Source organism: Nannospalax galili, unplaced genomic scaffold (assembly GCF_000622305.1).
Source record: "Nannospalax galili isolate Female #2095 unplaced genomic scaffold, S.galili_v1.0 scaffold996, whole genome shotgun sequence".
In the NCBI taxonomy this organism is placed as follows: domain Eukaryota; kingdom Metazoa; phylum Chordata; class Mammalia; order Rodentia; family Spalacidae; genus Nannospalax; species Nannospalax galili.
Genome location: NW_008339436.1, coordinates 3,142,688 through 3,160,458, shown reverse-complemented (window position 1 = coordinate 3,160,458; position 17,771 = coordinate 3,142,688). Strand labels below are relative to the sequence as shown.

At 49.3% G+C, this 17,771-nt stretch overlaps 1 protein-coding gene across 5 annotated transcripts in view; it reads right to left on the bottom strand.

Moving 5' to 3' along the window:
- The window catches only part of Arhgap22 (Rho GTPase activating protein 22), a 141,651-nt gene that overhangs the window by 43,668 nt on the left and 80,212 nt on the right, over positions 1-17,771 (bottom strand). Inside the window, exon 1 of one of the 5 annotated variants that reach the window (XM_029564051.1) lies at positions 13,515-13,713. The exons of 3 other annotated variants lie outside the window; for them this stretch is intronic. In XM_029564051.1, coding sequence (XP_029419911.1) covers positions 13,515-13,566 — 52 coding nt within the window. In that variant the 5' untranslated portion in view covers positions 13,567-13,713. Of the gene's footprint in view, positions 1-13,514; positions 13,714-17,771 lie in introns of those variants that run through there. One more of the 5 variants, XM_029564052.1, reaches the window with a different exon arrangement.

Here is a 17,771-nt window from a genome sequence, read left to right as displayed (position 1 = left end):
ACCTTGAGGGAGGTCTTATCTCTCTACAGAAGGAAACTGCCAGAGCTATCTCAACAATAGGAGGTGAACTGAGATTTTTATGTTGTGTCTAACTCAGCCCAGTGGTGACCCTTGTGGGGTGGGGGAGGGTTCACAGGGTAGAGCTCAGAGTTCTAACTTTTGAGACTCACAGGCCTCCTGCCCTACAAGGTAGGGCTGACACTGACCTTGGGGAAAGTCCCTGAACATGTGACCTTGCTCACCAAGCTCTCCAGTCTTGGCTATCATCTGAGCCCCTCCGTTTTGTACAAGTTCAACTGGTCACTCATCTGGTCATAGGACCAGCCCTAGGAAGGCGGGTTATGATAAACAGATGGGCGGAATACCTAGTTAATAAGATAGCAAGTTTTTCCTGCTTGGAATCCTGCCTCCTCGTGCAGAACTTCCCGACTAGCTACAGCTTGTACAGTCTGTGAGTTTGTCCGCTGCCCAAGCATAATTTCTCCTTTTCTTCTTCATGGCGCTCTTTTCCAAACTTGCTTTCTTTAAGGCTTTGGGCTGCCCCTATGTCCTAGTTTGTTCTTCATTGCTGTAACAAAAACACTACCAACTTGGGGAAGAAAGGGTTTATGTATCTTACATCTCCCAGGTCACAGTTCATCAGGGAGCCCAAGGTAGGAACTCAGGGCAGGAACCTGGAGGCAGGAGCTGGAGCACAGGCCATGGAGGAACACTGCTTACTGGCTTGCTCCCCTGGCCCCTGCTCAGCTTGCTCTCTTATCCAACACAGGCCCACCTGCCCAGGGGTGGCACCACCCACAGTGGGCTGGGCCCTCCCACATCACTCAACAATCAAGAAGATGCCCCTCAGACATGGCCACAGGCCAGTTCAATGGAGGCAATTCCCCAGTTGAGGCTCCCTTCAACCCAGTTGTGTCAAGTTGACACTAAAGCTATCCAACACAATTGACCCCTTGTCAACTTGACACACAAACATCACTATTAAACCATAACTTTCCAATTTCTGTCCCCAAGATATGATGTTAACATTAATATCACAATATAAGACAGTACAACCTTAAAAACCCCACAGTCCTTAAAAAATCCAAACACTTAAAAAGTCCATAGTCTCTTTTAAAACTCTTGACTGTGGGTGGGTTTATGTAAAATCCAAAACAAGTGCTGTCTTACTTCAAAGGGAAGATCGGGCACACCTAAGCAAAACCAAAGTCCAGCAAAGTAGCTCAAGGCTGGACATCTGAATTCACTCATGATCTTCTGGGCTCCATAGGGTTCTGGCAGTTCCACTTCTCTGAATCTATCATCCACAGCACACACAGCTCCTCTCGAAGACCCAGGCCAGCTCCATTCCGCACCTACTGTGGTCCTTGGTGGTTGTCCCATGGTCCCAGCATCTCCAAAAAGCTGGAGTCTCCACTGAAACTGAGGCTACACCTTCACCAATGGCCTCTTCTGGCCTCTTCTTGCCTCTTGGGGTACAAAGCCTCAGATTCCATGACCCCTTCAATCCTGGGGTCTTCACTGCAACTGAAGCTTCACTTTTACCTATGGCCTTTTCTGGCCTCTCAAAGTGCCAGGCCTCAGTTACTCTCTGTGACCCCTTCACACTTTCAACACCAGAACTATGCAGGAGATTCTTCCACATTACCAAGCCCTGCTTTCAGCTAGAGATGGAGGCTCTGGTCCCCTCTTGACCACAGCTTCTGTGTGCAGACCCTGAGAAAATACTTCCCAGAAGATTTCACCACAGTGATGCTGGTCTCTTGTTACTTACAGCTGATTTTTCCTAAAATCTCATGCAAACAGCCCTGATGGTCTCCGCTTCCCTTTGAAGCTTCACAAGCCAGGCCTCCATCATCTACAACTCTTTCGGCATAACTGTTCCAAGCTCCACAGCAACAAACTGAGCACGCAATGGCTCTTTCAGCCCAAAGTTCCAAACACTTCCACAGTCCTCCCAAAAATACCAAGGTCAGGTCTGTCACAGCCATATCCCACTCTCTGGTACTAATTTCTGTTCTGGTTTGTTTCTTCATTGCTGTGACAAAACACTCTGACCGCTACCAACTTGGGGAGGAAAGGGTTTATTTAGCTTACATCTCCTGGGTCACAGTTCATCAGGGAGCCCAAGGTAGGAACTCAGGGCAGGAACCTGGAGGCAGGAGCTGGAGCACAGGCCATGGAGGAATGCTGCTTACTGACTTGCTCTCCTGGCCCTTGCTCAGCTTGCTCTTATCCAACACAGGCCCACCTGCCCAGGGGTGGCACTACCCACAGTGGGCTGGGCCCTCCCACATCACTCAACAATCAAGAAGATTCCCCACAGACATGGCCATAGGCCAGTCCAATGGAGGCAATTCCCCAGTTGAGGCTCCCTCAACCCAGGTGTGTCAAGTTGACACTAAAGCTGTCCAGCACACCCTGGCATCTTGTATTTCTTTACTTTCTCTAAATCTTCCTTCTTCCAGCCATGTGGCTGCCAGCCATCCACATGTCTGACCCCCATGCTCTTGTCCCCTCCATTCTCCTTCTCAAGGAAACTGCCAAGATTGCTAGCTCACCTGCTCTGAGGATTTTTCTTTAAAATTCTAATAAAATTGTAAAAGCTTAATTTGGCTGATTCAGAACTTTTTGAGTCTGGGTAGCCTTTTCCAGTGGTCCTGAACTCTGTAACAGTTTTGAGGACCATCAACTGCAGAGCCAGGAAAGTTTCCACTCCGAGTGACATTTGTCCCTCCATGAACAGATATTATTACAGCAACACCTTGTTACCCAGAAATGACTTCCCACAGCCTCACCCATCTGGTGTCTGGGACAGAGGAGCAATGACTGGAAGGCAAGGAAGGCACTGACTCCAGAGACCTCACCTGGGTACTCGTTTTCCCACTACACACTCTAATGTGCCCACTTCTCTGCTCCACACTACACAGAGGATTGGAACAGATTACAAAACATTTTGAGGGTACTGGGGAGGTGGGAGCATGAAGGGCTGGAGTTTAAATCCCAGAACCCACAGAGAAGCTGGGCAAGAATGGCGATCACCTGTGGCTCCAGTACTTGGGAGGCAGAGAGAGGTAAGGCTGCCCAGGACAAGCTGCCCCAGGACAAACTGGCTCCAGGGTCAGCAAGAGACTGCCCCAGTAAAGCAGAGAGTGAAGGGGACAATGCCAGTGACAACTTCAGGCCTCCATATGTATCTACGTACACACCCACAGACATGTGCACCCCCACACCGTGTAAATAAGCATCTGCGAACACACCCAGAGACACATGCACCCTCCCGCACAATATTCATCTGCGCGCGCGCACACACACACACACACACACACACACACACACACAAATACGCATCAGATATATGTACCCTCACACATGTAAATACTCGTGTGACCACGCACACACATACAAACATGGATTCTGAGAGCTGTAACAGGCTACATACTGACAACCACAGAAATGGCAGTTGATACCAAGGGAAGAAAGAAAATTCCAGAACTCAGGAAGGTGTACCTTTGGGGGCCAAGCGACCACCACCACCAACAAAGCCAGCTGTTCAAAAGTGTGCAGAGTACTGAGTCTCCCTTGAACCAGGCCTTGGCATGCCAGGTGCTCTATCACAAAGCATCAACTGCGAGGCATCTCCTCCATGTCCTTGTATAGGAGAGTCACTTCGTGGGTATGGATATTCTGGGAACACCAGGATGACTCACAGTTCACCTGGGAGCTCATGGCCTCAGTGGGGTGAGTGCAGGCTGAAGGAACCATGGAACCTCCCAGTCACTCTGCAAGCTCCTTAAGACTAGGACACTGCCAGGGACCACCAGTGCTGCTCACTAGGCAGTCTTAATATTTTTCTCAGCCTCACAGCAGTGGCCGGCCAGGGCTCCTGTTCACACAGAAGTAGGCTTTGTTCCTATATCAAATTTTCATCAGGAGACCCCAAACCATCCCTCTGTGTGTCTTTCGCCGGCCCTTGCCAGGTAGGACCAAGAGCCTTGACAGGCACTTCCAGGTAGGGCCCAGGACTGGTGGCCCCCTGTGTGGTGTAAGCACCCCAGCACTGGCCAGGGATGGGCCTGTGTCCTTCCTGGCCAGCTTTAACTGGGGATGAGTCAAGGGTCTACCAAAGATAAAATGCATTCAAAACCCCATGACAAGCTTGGCTAGGATAGCTGATTTAGGACATGACTGCTCAACCAGCTACCCCATGCACACTGTCCCCAGGGGACAGTGCAACTCATGGATAGGTTCCCACGGAGATGCCAAAAGTGTCAGATAAGCTTTTGCATATGGCTTGGGGCTCTAGCCCTACAGTGTCCTCCCTCCAGCAGAAGACCCCACCAGGCAGCTGGGTGAGGGTGGGGCTGGAGCCTGAGTCATGTGGCCTCTTTGCATAGAAAACTCCACTCCCAGCTCTGCTCACCTCACTCCACAAAACCAAACCCCACTAATGGTGTTCCTAGTAATGGTGGGTGCCTATTTGTGAGTTCCTAATGGTAATGCCCATTCATGCCCACAGCAAGTAAGCACTACTGCCAATGTGGGTGGGACCATGGAAGCAGGGGAAGTGTCCTGGATGCTAGCAGCATTTTCCTCCTGGGTCCCTGGTCAGCTGTCACTGTAATGGTGCAAGTTGCATGTGACATGGGAGGATGATGAGATGTTTTCTAAGGGCCCCAGGAGGGCCCAATGGCCCTCCCACAGGGAGCAACAGGCCACACCTGAGGTTCTCTCAGCTACCACTTGTGCCTACTACACACTTCAGGTCAGGGTCCCACACTAAATCCCGGGGCCTGACCCCAGAGCACCCAGGACAGGATTGGGGGCACCCTGGCAGAGCCCTGATGGATGCTGGCACAGGGGCACTTTGTTCTGGCCTCCACTGTTCATGCTGGGCGGATGCTTTGTGAATGGCACTGTTGTGGTATTTTAAGATGATTCTACAAATAGCACTCCCTCAGAATGGGCCTCAGAGCCCAGCTCATGAGTGTCCCTCACGAAGGCGGCTGCCAGAGCTCCAGTTGGACAATAGGGCCTCACAGGATGCAGGCGGATGCCGGGTGACCCTAGCCACACTGCTCAGTCCTCCCAGTGGCTGCTCAGGAGTTTATTGGGAGGTGTGGCTCCCTGTCTGGCCAGCATCCCTTCGGTACCGCCTCTCTCGATCTCCAGGGATTTCCAGGCTGTTCTGTGGGTCATGGAGGAGGGGCACAGGAAGGAAGGGTGCCCTGAGATTTCATTAGACATCACTTTATTAGGTAGCCAGAGAAACCTCAAAGACCCAATGTCCTGGCAGGCAAGGACTATTTACTGGACTCTTTCCAGAAGACTTTATGCTGGGGCCTTGGAGGATAGCTTAGAGGATAGCAATGACTGGGTACAGGAGGCAAGGCAGGCAGAAGAGGTTCATGGGTAGCATTTCTGGGACTGTTTGCATGACCAGAGTTTAGTCATTCACCTCTGGGAGCCCCTGAACCTAGTCCCTTCACAGAGGCTGAGGAAGGAGGTACAGTGTGTGCTGTGGTGGGGGGGAGGGCAGAGGGAACCCTCAGCAGATGCAGCCTCTCCTCATCCCAGGTGAGACCATTTATCTCCTGTACACACACATACCTTCCACTCCTGCAACAAGCCTGAATAGCTGAGAAAGAGCAGGCATCATGGGAATCCCTCCTGACTCATGAGTCCACACACCTCAGGCTGTGAAGTCCCACAGCAAGTGGACAGGGCACTGGAAACCTGCAAGGGATGGTAAGAGGCTACTTGGCTCTTGTGGGTACCTCCTACTCTGAATCTACAGAAGACCCAGGCTTCAGAGGCCACTGTGTCATCAGAGACAGTGACCAAGCCTGCCAGAGTTGCAAGCCACATGATGGAGCCCAGAGTAAAGGCACAGTGCCTGCTCACCCCTGTCATGGGGTTGTTGGGACACTGCACACTGTTGGTGTTGTGGTTCCTGATGTCTACAGGAACCAGGGAGCTGATTGCTGGGTCCAGAATCACAGCAGCCCATATGCTCCCAACTAGCTCTCAGCCTGAGCAGACTTGGGGACAGGCTGAACCCGATACCCCAGAAGGAACTCAGACAAAGACAGGCCTTACATGCAAGGGATCTGCAGAGAGGAACCTGGTTTGCTAAAGCCACAAAGAAGAAGCAGCTGGTTTCTGCCTGACCTCTGACACCTTCCAAACAAAAGATGACATGGGGATACCCCAGTCCTTTGGTTTCAGGTTTCAATAGTAAAGGGCACCTGCTGTTCTTCTTACCATACTCTGGGCTTCTCCACTGCTGTGTGTCAAAGTGACAGTGACAGTGACAGTTTCAGGTATATGCTGGGGAGACAAGGGCCTGAGTGGGAATCCCAGCTTTGGCCTTGGGTGGGAAACTCTACCTGTTTGCTCATCTCTAAAGAGAAACTAAGAACACAATGTATCTGAGGGTTTCCTGAGGGGTGAATCAACTCCTATATATAAAAACGCCTCAGTCAGGGTTGGCTGTTAGAAATGTTATTATGTAAAAGTAAGTTGAGTCCTATTCCTTTCCTATATTGGGCATTTTCTGTGTGTCATCCCCTGCCAATTATGCAGATGCCAGTTTAATTCTTCTCTTAATAAAGCTTGGTGAGATGGTTGAGATCGTATTTACAAAGCTATCTCTCTTTGGCTCAGTGAAGTAACCAGGTCCCAAGGGCTTATAAACAGTAGGTGGCAGAGCTGGAATCTGGAACCAGGCCTGACCCACTACTGACTTCATGGTCTTCTGGTGGTTCACAATGTCTGCTTGAGCCCAAGCCCTCAGGCCCCTTAATTCACCGCCAAGTCACCATGTAAAGCTTAGGTACGAGGGGCAAGGCCCCATGCAGAGAAGATGTGAGTTCTGGCCCACATGCCTTGCTATGAATTAGCTTCTGGAAAAGTCCCATCCCTAGAGTACTTTCATAATTCGAACTGTTCTGAGTTCCCTAAAAAATCCCCTTTACAGGGCACTATCAATATTAAACCTGACTCCTAGCTTGCTCTTTGGAAAGAAAAAAAAAATTATATATATATATTTCTAGGGCATTTGTTAAAAAGAATCAGTAGAAGCTGGGCGCACACCTATAGTCCCAGCACTTGGGAGGCAGAGGCCGGCAGATCTCTGTGAGTTCAAGGCCAGCCTGGTCTACATAGTGATTTCCAGGACAGCTGGGGCTACAGGGAGACCCTGCTTCAAAAAGACCAAAAAAAAAAAAAAAAAAAAAAAAAAAAGAATCAGTAGAAATTCTTTATCATCACAGCTGTGATACCAGTTGGTGCAAACAGCAGCTAGCCAAAAATTAAAAGGAAGAGCTAGGGAAGGAACTATCCACTGGGCACTTTGCAAAGCTCTAACATACTCCTGGAAGTCTGAAAAGCTACATGTGTGCTCTTGTGCAGGGAGGACCCAAGAGGGCCCTAGTGTCTCATCGCCATTGACTCTGAGTCCCTTCCTAAGTAGGAAGTGAGGACTAAGGCAGTCACAAACTACCTATGCATGGAAGGTGTGGAGTTGCATTATATCTACAATACCCAGTTTCAACCAAGATTACAAGACTCATAAAGAAACAAAGTATGGCCCATACATAGAAATTAATCTATAGAACCTGTCCTCAACCCAGTGGTTAGACTTACTAGACCAAGATTTCAAGTCAGCTATCATAAATATGCTTAAAGAAATAAAGGAGGGGCTGAAGAGATGGCTCAATGGTTAAGAGCAATGGCTGCTCTTGCAGAAGACCTAGGTTCTGTTACCAGCACCCACATGGTGGCTAACAACCATCTGTAACCCCAGTTCCAGGGATTCCAATGCCCTAGTCTGACCTCCATGGGCATTGCATGGCATGGGTGCACGTATGCACATGCAAGCAATACACTCATACACATGAAATGAAAATAATAAAATATTTGTTAAAGGAAATTATGTGTAAAGTATTAGGTATGGTGATAACTTACTAATTATACAATCAGTAAAGAGGTGCAAATCATAAAAAGAATCAAATAGAAATTTGGAAGTTTAAAAATGTGATAACACATATAGCCGGGCGCATGCTTTTAATCCCAGCACTCAGAAGACAAAAGCAGGCGGATCTCTGTGAGTTAGAGACCAGACTGGTCTATATAGCGAGTTCCCAGGTGGCTAGGGCTACAGGGAGACACTGTCTCAAAAATTACCAAAAAAAAAAAAAAAAAAAAAAGTGTGTGTGTGGGGTGTGTGTGTGTGTGTGTGTGTGTGAGATAACACAGGACCTCCACAATAGTTCTGAGGGTAACTGAAAATTATCCAGTCTGAGAAGAATATTTTAAATTTTGAGGAAAAATAAACAGTACCCCAGAAACTGAAAGAACACATTAAGTGTACCATGATACACATATGATGAGATGATACACACATATGATGAGACCCAGAAGGAAGGTCAAGGAACACGGGTTGGGCAGGGATGCAACACAATGGCTCAAAACTCCCCAAATTATCTACCTCAGAGTCTCAAACTATGAAAATAATAAACCCAAATCCAAAGCTGACAAAACCTTAGACAAGCTGTCTAAACATAAAGAATCTTGAAAGAAAAAGAAAAAGGAATTATCACAATGGAGTCTTAATCAAATCAACAGTTGACTTTTCACTGGAAATCATAGAATCCTGGAAGAATTGGGATTATATTACAAAACACAGAAGGGGGAGGCAAACAACCAAAAAGTCTATATCCAGCAAAACCATTCTTCAAAAATAAGGGATAAATGAAGACTAACCCAGATAATCAAAAACTAAGAGTATTTAGCTTTCTGTCCTAGCAGATTTGTTCTATAAGAAATACTAACTGGAGAGAAATAAAAGAACATTAGATGGTCACTCAAATCCACATAAAGAAATAAAGAGCACCTATATAACTAGACTAAAAAGACAGTTTAAATGTATACTTTAGCTCTTCTGTTTAAAAGATAACTATGGGGCTAGAGAGATGGCTCAGCGGTTAAGAGCACTGACTGCTCTCGCAGAGGACCTGGGTTTGATTCCAGAACCCACATGGCAGCTATGAACCGTCCTTAACTCCAGTTCCAGGGGAATCCAAAGCCCTCTTATGACCTCCGCGGCATTGCACGACACAGGTGCACTCACATACATGCAAGCAATACACTCATACACATAGAAAAATAATAAAATATTTTTAAAAAAAGATAACTACATAAAGCAGTGCCTACAAAACTGTGGCAATATGTAAGATATAATTAACATCATAATAATGACACAAAAGACAAGAAGGGAACAGAGCTATATGGGAACTAAGAGTTTATGCTACTGGAGTTAAGGCAGTATTAATCTGAACCGTATTATTTTAAATGCAGAGATTAATTTTCATACCAAGAACAATCTCTAAGATAACTAAAATAAAGTACTAGAAAGAAGCAATGCAGTAGAAAATGTCTGTGTAACACAAAAAAAGGCAGTAATAAATCAATAGAACAAAAATCAGATAAGATGTATAGAAGATGAATAGCTGAGCAGTTCTGAATGGTAACCCAGTCAGAAAAGTAAAGAGTGGGACTATCACTGAGCTTTCTGAAGGCCCCTCGAGGTTGGTGTGCTTGTCTTATTTGTAGACAGGAATGAAGAAGCTCAGAAAGGGGAGGGCGGGCCTGGCTAGGAAATGGAGCCAAAGCCTCTGCCTGAGGCCAGTTCCTGTTCTGAAGAACCCACAAGGCTGTTGCCTGAGACACTAGAAGGGGAAAAGGTAACTAAGGACACTTCTCAGAAACATAGTGGGATCTACACAAACCCTAAGCCCAGATGCTTTGGGGGCCCTGTCCCCTTGGCACAGTCACCAGAACCATGAGGCTGTAACCACCTACCATCATTCCCAGCCTCTCCCCAACCCACACCACGCTCTCCACTGCCTCTGAAGTTGAGCTAAATACAAGTGGCCACAGCCCCTAGGCTCAAAGCCCATCTCCAGTGTAGGCAGTGTGGGCTGGACCCTTCCAGATGATCTGGGATGGTCAGCGACACAGGCAGGGCCCAGTCAGGAGGAAGCCTAAGGCTCACCCCATCTCTGTTCACCCTCTTCTCCCCAATGTATAGCATATGGGACAGTGTGGTGCCAGCTCACAGAAGTGACAAGGGGGTTAGTCAACCCAGACCAATGCCATCCCTGCAGAATGAGCTGAAGGGGGCCCTGCAGGCTGGGGGCTCAGGGAAGGCTGTAGGTGCAGGCTACCCACTTGGGCTCCATCATTGTCATCTTGACTGAAGTAGGGAGAGACTGGTGTGCAGGGACCAGAGAGGTTCAAAGGTATGGTGTGACAAGCTGGCCAGGCACTGGGGAGACATGCCACCAGACTAAGGGGCTGGGTTTTTTCTGTAGACAAGGATTAGCTGAGGCATATCTGAGGAAGGACACACTGCACTCAGTCCTCAGGGTCCTAGAGACAGAGCTCACAAGGATGGTGGGAGACTCCATAGCAAGTGGGGTGGGGCAGGGCAGAAGAACCAAAGAAACATAGCTAAAGGCGGGGCAGGGACAGCCACCAGCAACATGAGGGGGTCACAGAAAGGACCTAGGGACCTGATATTTGGTGCTCAGAGAGCCAGGACTGTTTACTGGTACAGCAAGGGCAGAGGCTGCTAAGGGTGTGAGGGATGAGTAGGGAAGAAGGGGCAGGCAGTGGCAGGAAGGGCCTGGGTGCTAGCGATGGAGTACAGAGCAAAGGGTAAGGCCTGTGGGGCACAGATGGGCCAAGAGACTGGCAGTGGTGGGCTGAGATGTCTACTTTCTGATGAGGGACTCAGGGGGTGTCTAATGACAGAAGCAGCCACAGGGAGAAAGAGGGCATCTGGGAGAGAAAGGCACATACCAGCAGAGACAACCAGAGGATAGGAGGGCTTCTGGCCAGCAGGAAGGGTAGGGAACCAAAAGCCCCCGAGGGAGGAGGGGCTAAAGCTGCAGCAGGGCCAGACATTAGGGCTCAGGGCCCCCACACTCTCTTCTCTCTTGTTGCTCCCCCACCTTGGTCCAAGGCTGAACCAATGCCAAGCTTGGGGAGCACCTCTTTTTCCAGCCCTCAATCCTAGGCAGCCAGAGCTGGGATATCTAGAAATATCCCCAGAAAGGATGAAACATTCCCAGACAGGAGCTTCAGAGTTTATACCTCTGCTCAGGGACATGCGGCCTCAGCAAAACCATACCCTAGCCACGTGATATCTCAGCTTTCTGGGTACACCCAGGACCCAGCTCTGCTCCTTTCTGCAACAATCAGCCTGTGACTACCATTTCAGCACTTCCCCAACCCAGAAGGGCCTATAGCAGTGCCTGCCTACCCCCACAACATGCTGCCCTGGGCTCATGGCACACAGAGTTCAGACAGCCAGTGGATACTGAACAAACTCCAGTCCTGGGTTTCAAAGCTATGAGGATGACACCGCTGAACCGAACTCTGGATTAGAGGAAGTTTTGCAGTTCTCTTCTCAAGGCTGCATTCAGATTATTGGAGTTTTTCCATTTCATCAACTACTCTTTCGCAGACAGACAATACGCTAAAATGATCTGCTGTAAAAGTTTTGATTCAGGAACACCCAGGAATAAAATCAGAACAACAATCATCTTAGCTGTTACCTTCAGTGAAATATCATAATGGACTTTTCTAAATGAAAGAACTGTGTGTGTGTGTGTGTGTGTGTGTGTGTGTGTGTGTGTTGCATACTTTGACACAACTGCACCAATGTGTCCAAGGCTCTGAGAAGGCTTGCAATAAGAAACCTTGCAAACTTAGACAAATCAGTGGTCTCAGGTTATTTAACCAGTTAGTATCCCCCTCCCACGCAGAATTCACTGTGAACAACAGGTTGAATCATCTACCACTTGGCCAGACAGTCCACATTGATTTAGATGTGTTAAATAAGTCAACAGCATGTAAAAACCATTTGGAGATTTTTTACATTAAGAAGCCCAGTCTCTGCCTTTCTAGAGTCATGGACTGTCCAGATGCACTGGCTTTCTCCTCCTGCTGGCCACTGGCTGGCTGCCCACCTGGCACCACAGTACTTCTCTCTCACCCTAGATTTGGCCAGCCCTGTTCCTTCCCATGGGCTACAGAACCTTTCAGGGCACTTCATACTGGGTCTGTCCTGCTCCCAGCCTACTCTGTGTCTCTGGAGGTGGAGGCTCCCTGGAGAACACTGCCAGGTCTGCACCTCACTTGGATGGGCATAGTCAAGGGTGTGGGTAGGGGGTGGTCTACAGCTCTAGAAAATAAGCTGAGCATCAGAGAGGCATCGGTCCCCCTTCTGGGATGCTTACTGAACACAAGCTCTCCCTAAGCAAGTTTTGCAAATCCATACCCTCGTCCCTGAGACAGGGTCATCCCAGGTCTCATTTACAGGGGAGGGGTCTGAAAGAACCAAAGCAACCTACCTAGGCCCTGCCCCCACACAAGTCCTAGCCTCTGGACTCTGACCTGCCCGCAGAAGGCGCGTTGCAAGCCCCTCCCCTGGAATCCCATTGTTGCCCTGGCTAAGCTGGCTCTCAGCCCCGCCTCCAAGGCACTGAGCCCCACCAGCAACATTCTTTCATTCTTTAAAAATCAAAAGCTAAAACGGCTGCAAAGGGCCAGCTTTAACGGCACAGCTAGAAGGCTGCAGAGTCCGCGGGACACATCCTCCCCAGGACTTCTCAATGCCCGGTCCTGTTAACACGCTGCTGTCAGGTCTATTTAATCAAGTTGTCTGGACTGATGTGGCATCAGGGTCACCTGGGCAAGTCTTCCACACTGCTTGACAGGTCCAGCCTTTCCTTTATCTGGATCTAGAATGTGCTTTGCAAATGAACAGGACTTAGTGCTCATTCTGAGAGTGACAGACAAGGCCTCCTTCCCAGGGTCGGCTGGTCACAGGAGTCACTAGGGGACACTCCTGAAACACAGGCCCCCAGGCCCTTGAGCAGTTTCAACAGGCAGGGCGGGCGAGTTTTAGGGTCAGGCGAGTTGGAGGAGTGACGTAAAAGGACGCACTCGGAGGGCTCCTTTTGGCCAGGCAAGGGTTAAGTCAGAGGGCCACAGCCAAGGGAGGCCAGACGGTTCAGGGCGGTCTCCAAGCCTGCTGCATTCCACAGCAACCCCCCTCGCAGGTTCCGTTGCCACTTTGGAAAACTCAGAGCCAAGGCCCCTCGGTCCAAGTCGGTGACAGAGGCAGGCGAGGAGAATGAATGGCCCCCTCGGTGCGGTTAAACCGGCGATGCTGGCTCTGGCCCCTCTCCTCCGTCCGCTCCGCCCCCGCCGCAGCCGTGGACTTGGACCTGCCGCCCTCGCCGCTACCGACCGCCCGGGTGCAGGCTGCGCCCCGCGACCCGAGTTAGGGGACTCCCTAACTAGGTTGGAGTTAGGGTGCCAGAGTGAGTACCCCGGAACCGGAGCCACCCTGGAGCCCGCAGCAAAGCCAGGTGTTGCCTGCTGCGGGGACAGGGCGACCCCAGCGGGACTGTCCCCCGCCCTGGCGCGGCCGGAGTTACCTTTGGGCGCTCGCAGGTGTCCTCGCCAGTCCTTGCAGCAGCACAGCCCCATGGCCCCGCCGTGTCCCCGCCGAAGCTGGCCCGCGAGCACTGTGCCGGGAGTCGGGAGCACCGGGCCGCCGCTCCCTCAGGACCCTGGCACCCGGGACCGACCCTGAGCGACACGAGGACGCGCAAATCGCGCCGCTTTTATCTCTGCGCGCTCCCTGCCCTCGCGGCTCCCTCCCCACGGCCCGTTACTCTCCCTGGGCGCTGAGCCGCGCATCCAGTGGACGCCAGGGGGCGCTGTGCCTGGCCGCGTGCTTTCCCTCCTCCAGCCAGCATCCTCTGATAGTCATCCCGCAAGACTTGGGATGGGGGCGTGGTTCAGGCCACCTGAACTGCACTCAGTCGCAGGATAAGTGTTCCTCAAATCTGGCTGAGCTGCCTGTGGACCCTGTGACTGGGTAGCTCGCTTACCCTGCAAAGACTGTTTCTCCGCCTGAGAATCACATAGCACGAAAAAGCTTTGAAGGTGTTAGATAAATTCCCTGTGCTCAGTTCCCTACCTGTACAGAGAGGGAATAATGGAAACTGCTTCATTGAGTCTTCCTGTGGATTACTTGTGCATGGAAGTGACATATCACACAGCCAGAGCATTGCTAAGTGCTTTGTAGCTGTGGCCCGTCAACATCAAGTGGCAGCAAGGATTTGGGCACAAAGGATTTAGTGCTTTTACTGTAAGGGAGTTGGGTGTAATCACTGGAGGGTAGTACGGGTACTGCTTATCAAAATTAAGAATGAGGGCTGGTGAGATGGCGTAGTGGGTTGGCATTAGCTGCCAAGTCAGACAACCTGAGTTCAAGCCCCAGGACCCACATGGTGGAAGCAGTGAACTGACTTCTGTATGTTGTCCTCTGATCTTCATATTAATGCTGAGGCACACACAGTGCACACACACACACACACACACACACAGGTACGCACGCACAGATTAAAAAAAAAATGTTTTTAATTAAGAAAACTAACACCCTGGGTCTCAACAACTCCATTCCCCAGTATGCACCCTACAGAAATGCCTGTCCACAAGACTAGGAAAACTACATAGGGGCTATTCATTGAAGCCTTGCTCACAACTATAGAACACTGGAGTCAGCCAAATGTTCCTCACTAAAAGAATTATCCAATATGCAGTGATAAAATGGAGTATGAGGAGCTAGAGAGATAGCTCAGTGGTTGAGAGCACTGACTGCTCTTGCAGAAGACCCAGGTTCAATTCCCAGCACCCATATGGTGGCTAACAACCATCCTTAACTCTAGTTCCAGGGGAATTCGGCACTGTCTTCTGACCTCCACGGGCATTGCATGGCACGGTGCACTTACCTATGTGCAGATAATACACCTATTTGCATAAAAATTAAAATAATAAAAATAAAATATTTTTTAATGGAGTATGATAGTTGCGGTGGGGCCGTTGAGGTGTGTGGGCTGACAGCACTCACATAAAATGCCCACCTGGCTCTGTTCTAGGCACTTGGGCCTAAAACTGTATGGGGAGGAGGAAAACCAGGAATGGTTCCTTTTGGGGAGAAGACAAAAGAAAAAGAAGGCAAAGTGGATGTCAAAAAACTAGTTTTGTTTTCTTTTCTTTAAAACATTTTATTTTTATGTGTGCGAATGTTTTGCCTGTATGTATGTGTACCACCCACCCTGGTGCCTATGGAGACCAGAAGAGGTTATACAATCCCCTGGAACTGGAGTTAAGGATGGGTGGTAGCCACCATGTGGGTGCTATGCTGGGAACTGAACTGGGGTCTTCTGGAAGAGTAGCCAGTGCTCTTAAACCCTGAGCCATCTCTCCAGCCCTCAAGAAACTAGTTTTCTTATAGTGGCTTCGTTTCCAAAAAGAAAGGTACATTTCTGTGTTGTGTAAACACCCAGGTGAGAGAAATTATACTTTCTCATATTATTTAAGTATTTGGCACAGGTCTGTTTACTTTTGTGTGGTACTGGGGATGGAACTCAGGGCATGGATAAGTTCCACCACTCTCCTCTCCCACCCAAGGCTTCTCAGTGGTTCTTTGTCACCCATCTAGGCCCTAGAATTCTCTGCCCCTACCTGGTTGTGATGCAGGGTGGTGGCCTTAGTTAGGCCCTGTTGGGACTTCCCCTTTCATCTCAGAGCACAGAGGTAGTCTGGGAGGACAGTGTAGCAGAGTGGGCTGGAAGCTGTGGGCTATGTGGGGAGGAGAAAGGACCACTAGCCAAGCCAAGCAGGGGAGAGGTTTTCCCTGGAGTAAGTCTTCATTCAACTTGAGAGTAACAACAGTGGGCAGATCTCTGTCTCCTTCTCGTTTGATTCCCCAGAAAGCCTGGTGTGGAGCTTCTTGAGAGACAGGGTGTCAGGCAGCAGTTCCGGAAACAAAGATGTTTTCACTCAGGACGTGGAGGCAGCGGGGTTACAGAGAGTGATGGAGAAAAGCCAGCAGCCAACGAGACCTGACTTTTGGTTGCTGCCAAGCCACTTTAAACAGTGTTAGCACCAGGCAAGATCACTTGGTCGCCTCTGGCTTAATGAGGCTCCAGGAATTCCAGCCAGGAGGGAGCTCCCTGCATTTAGGGAGTGCATCCAAGGGGGAGTGAGGCCCCTAGGCCCCCAGGGAGTTGTCTAACAGCCAAGTCCTAGATTTGGGAAGCAAGATTTAAAAGAAAACATCACAGCAGCCATTGTGGGCTGCTTGTTTATCTTTCTAAGAGGAAGTAGTAAAGCTGCATCGTTCAAATGAACCTATTATGGAGGGTCAACATCCCCATTGAACCATTCAAATATATTTTTGGATGCTGGGCTTTTCAAAGTGACTTTAAATACTAACTCCTAGGAAATTGGGCACATAAATAGGAAGGCAGAGCTTCTAGCATATCTGCCTTTGGTTTCACACACTTTAATTCCTGGGTACACACTGTGGTTTTTATAGTTTTCCTATTGTATGTCATCCTTGAGGAAAAGGAAAACAGCAGTCACTATGTGCTTCCTACCATGTGCCAGGCAGTTCAAAGACGTTATTATCTGTTAATCACAGGACAAACCCACAAGGCATCTGCCTTTAGATTCAATTTACAGAGGAAGAAACTTAAAAGTTTGGAGAGGTAGAGAGACTTGCGAAGCTGATGAGTTAGGAAAGGATAGAACCAAGACAGTGGTCAGACAAGAGGGTGGATGGATAGAGTGTAGACAAGGGTAGGGGGTAGATGGGTAGATGGATGGATGGATGGGAAGATGGATATGTGGCTAGGTGAATTAGTGGATGGACGAATGAGTAGATAGGAGAGTAAATAAATGGGTGGATAGATGCGTGTACAAAGAATGGAACAGATGGGTGATAGAGGATGACTAGCTGGCTAGGTATGGATAGGTAAATTAACGGATGGATGAATACATGGACAGGGTGGATAGACAGATGAATTGATTGGTGGATGGTTAAGTGGATGTGAATGGAGGTGAACGGATGGATAGGTGTGGATGGTTCAATGGTTGGTTAGATAGATGGATGGATGGTATTTCCCAAGTTTGGCCCAGGGTCTTATGCTACCACTGAAAAAGCATATACTGAGCATGGAATCTGCTTTAAAAAATAAAGTTTCCTATGCCAAGCATGGTGGCACATGCCTTTAATCTCAGCACAGGCAGAGGCAGGTGGATCTCTGTGAGTTCAGGCCAGCCAGGTCTACATAGTGAGTTCCAGGCCAGCTGGGGCTTCAGGGAAACCCTACCTTAAAAAGACAAAAAAAATAAAAAAATAAAAAATAAAGTTTCCCAAATATTGCTTTGGATCCTAAGTTGATCATGATCCTAGATTATCTTGAAATGGGCCAAAATATCAGAATCATTCCAGTCTGCAAGGCTCCAGCTGAGCTCAAGCTGCTCCACTCCAGAGGGAGAAGTGTGAGCGCCTCTGCACACCACAGGTTCAGGCAGCTCACCTAGGACCAGGTGGAGCCCAGAAGGAGGGCCAGCTGACAGCCGTGGAGGACAGTGTTCTGTGAGCAGGAGTTGCTTCCCTGACCAATACCTCCTGGTGCTTTGTTCCATTTTCCTCATGTGACTGTTTTTAGGACACTGTAGCTGCCATGTTTTCAAGTCTGAGTCCGTGGTTCAAGATATGACCCAGGCCATTCAGAGATTTTCTTAGGAGTCTTAGGGCTTGCTCTTCTGTCTTCTACAGGAGTCAGACTGCCCTTTCCAGAATACCCAAGCAACCTCGTGGCACTATCTCGGGG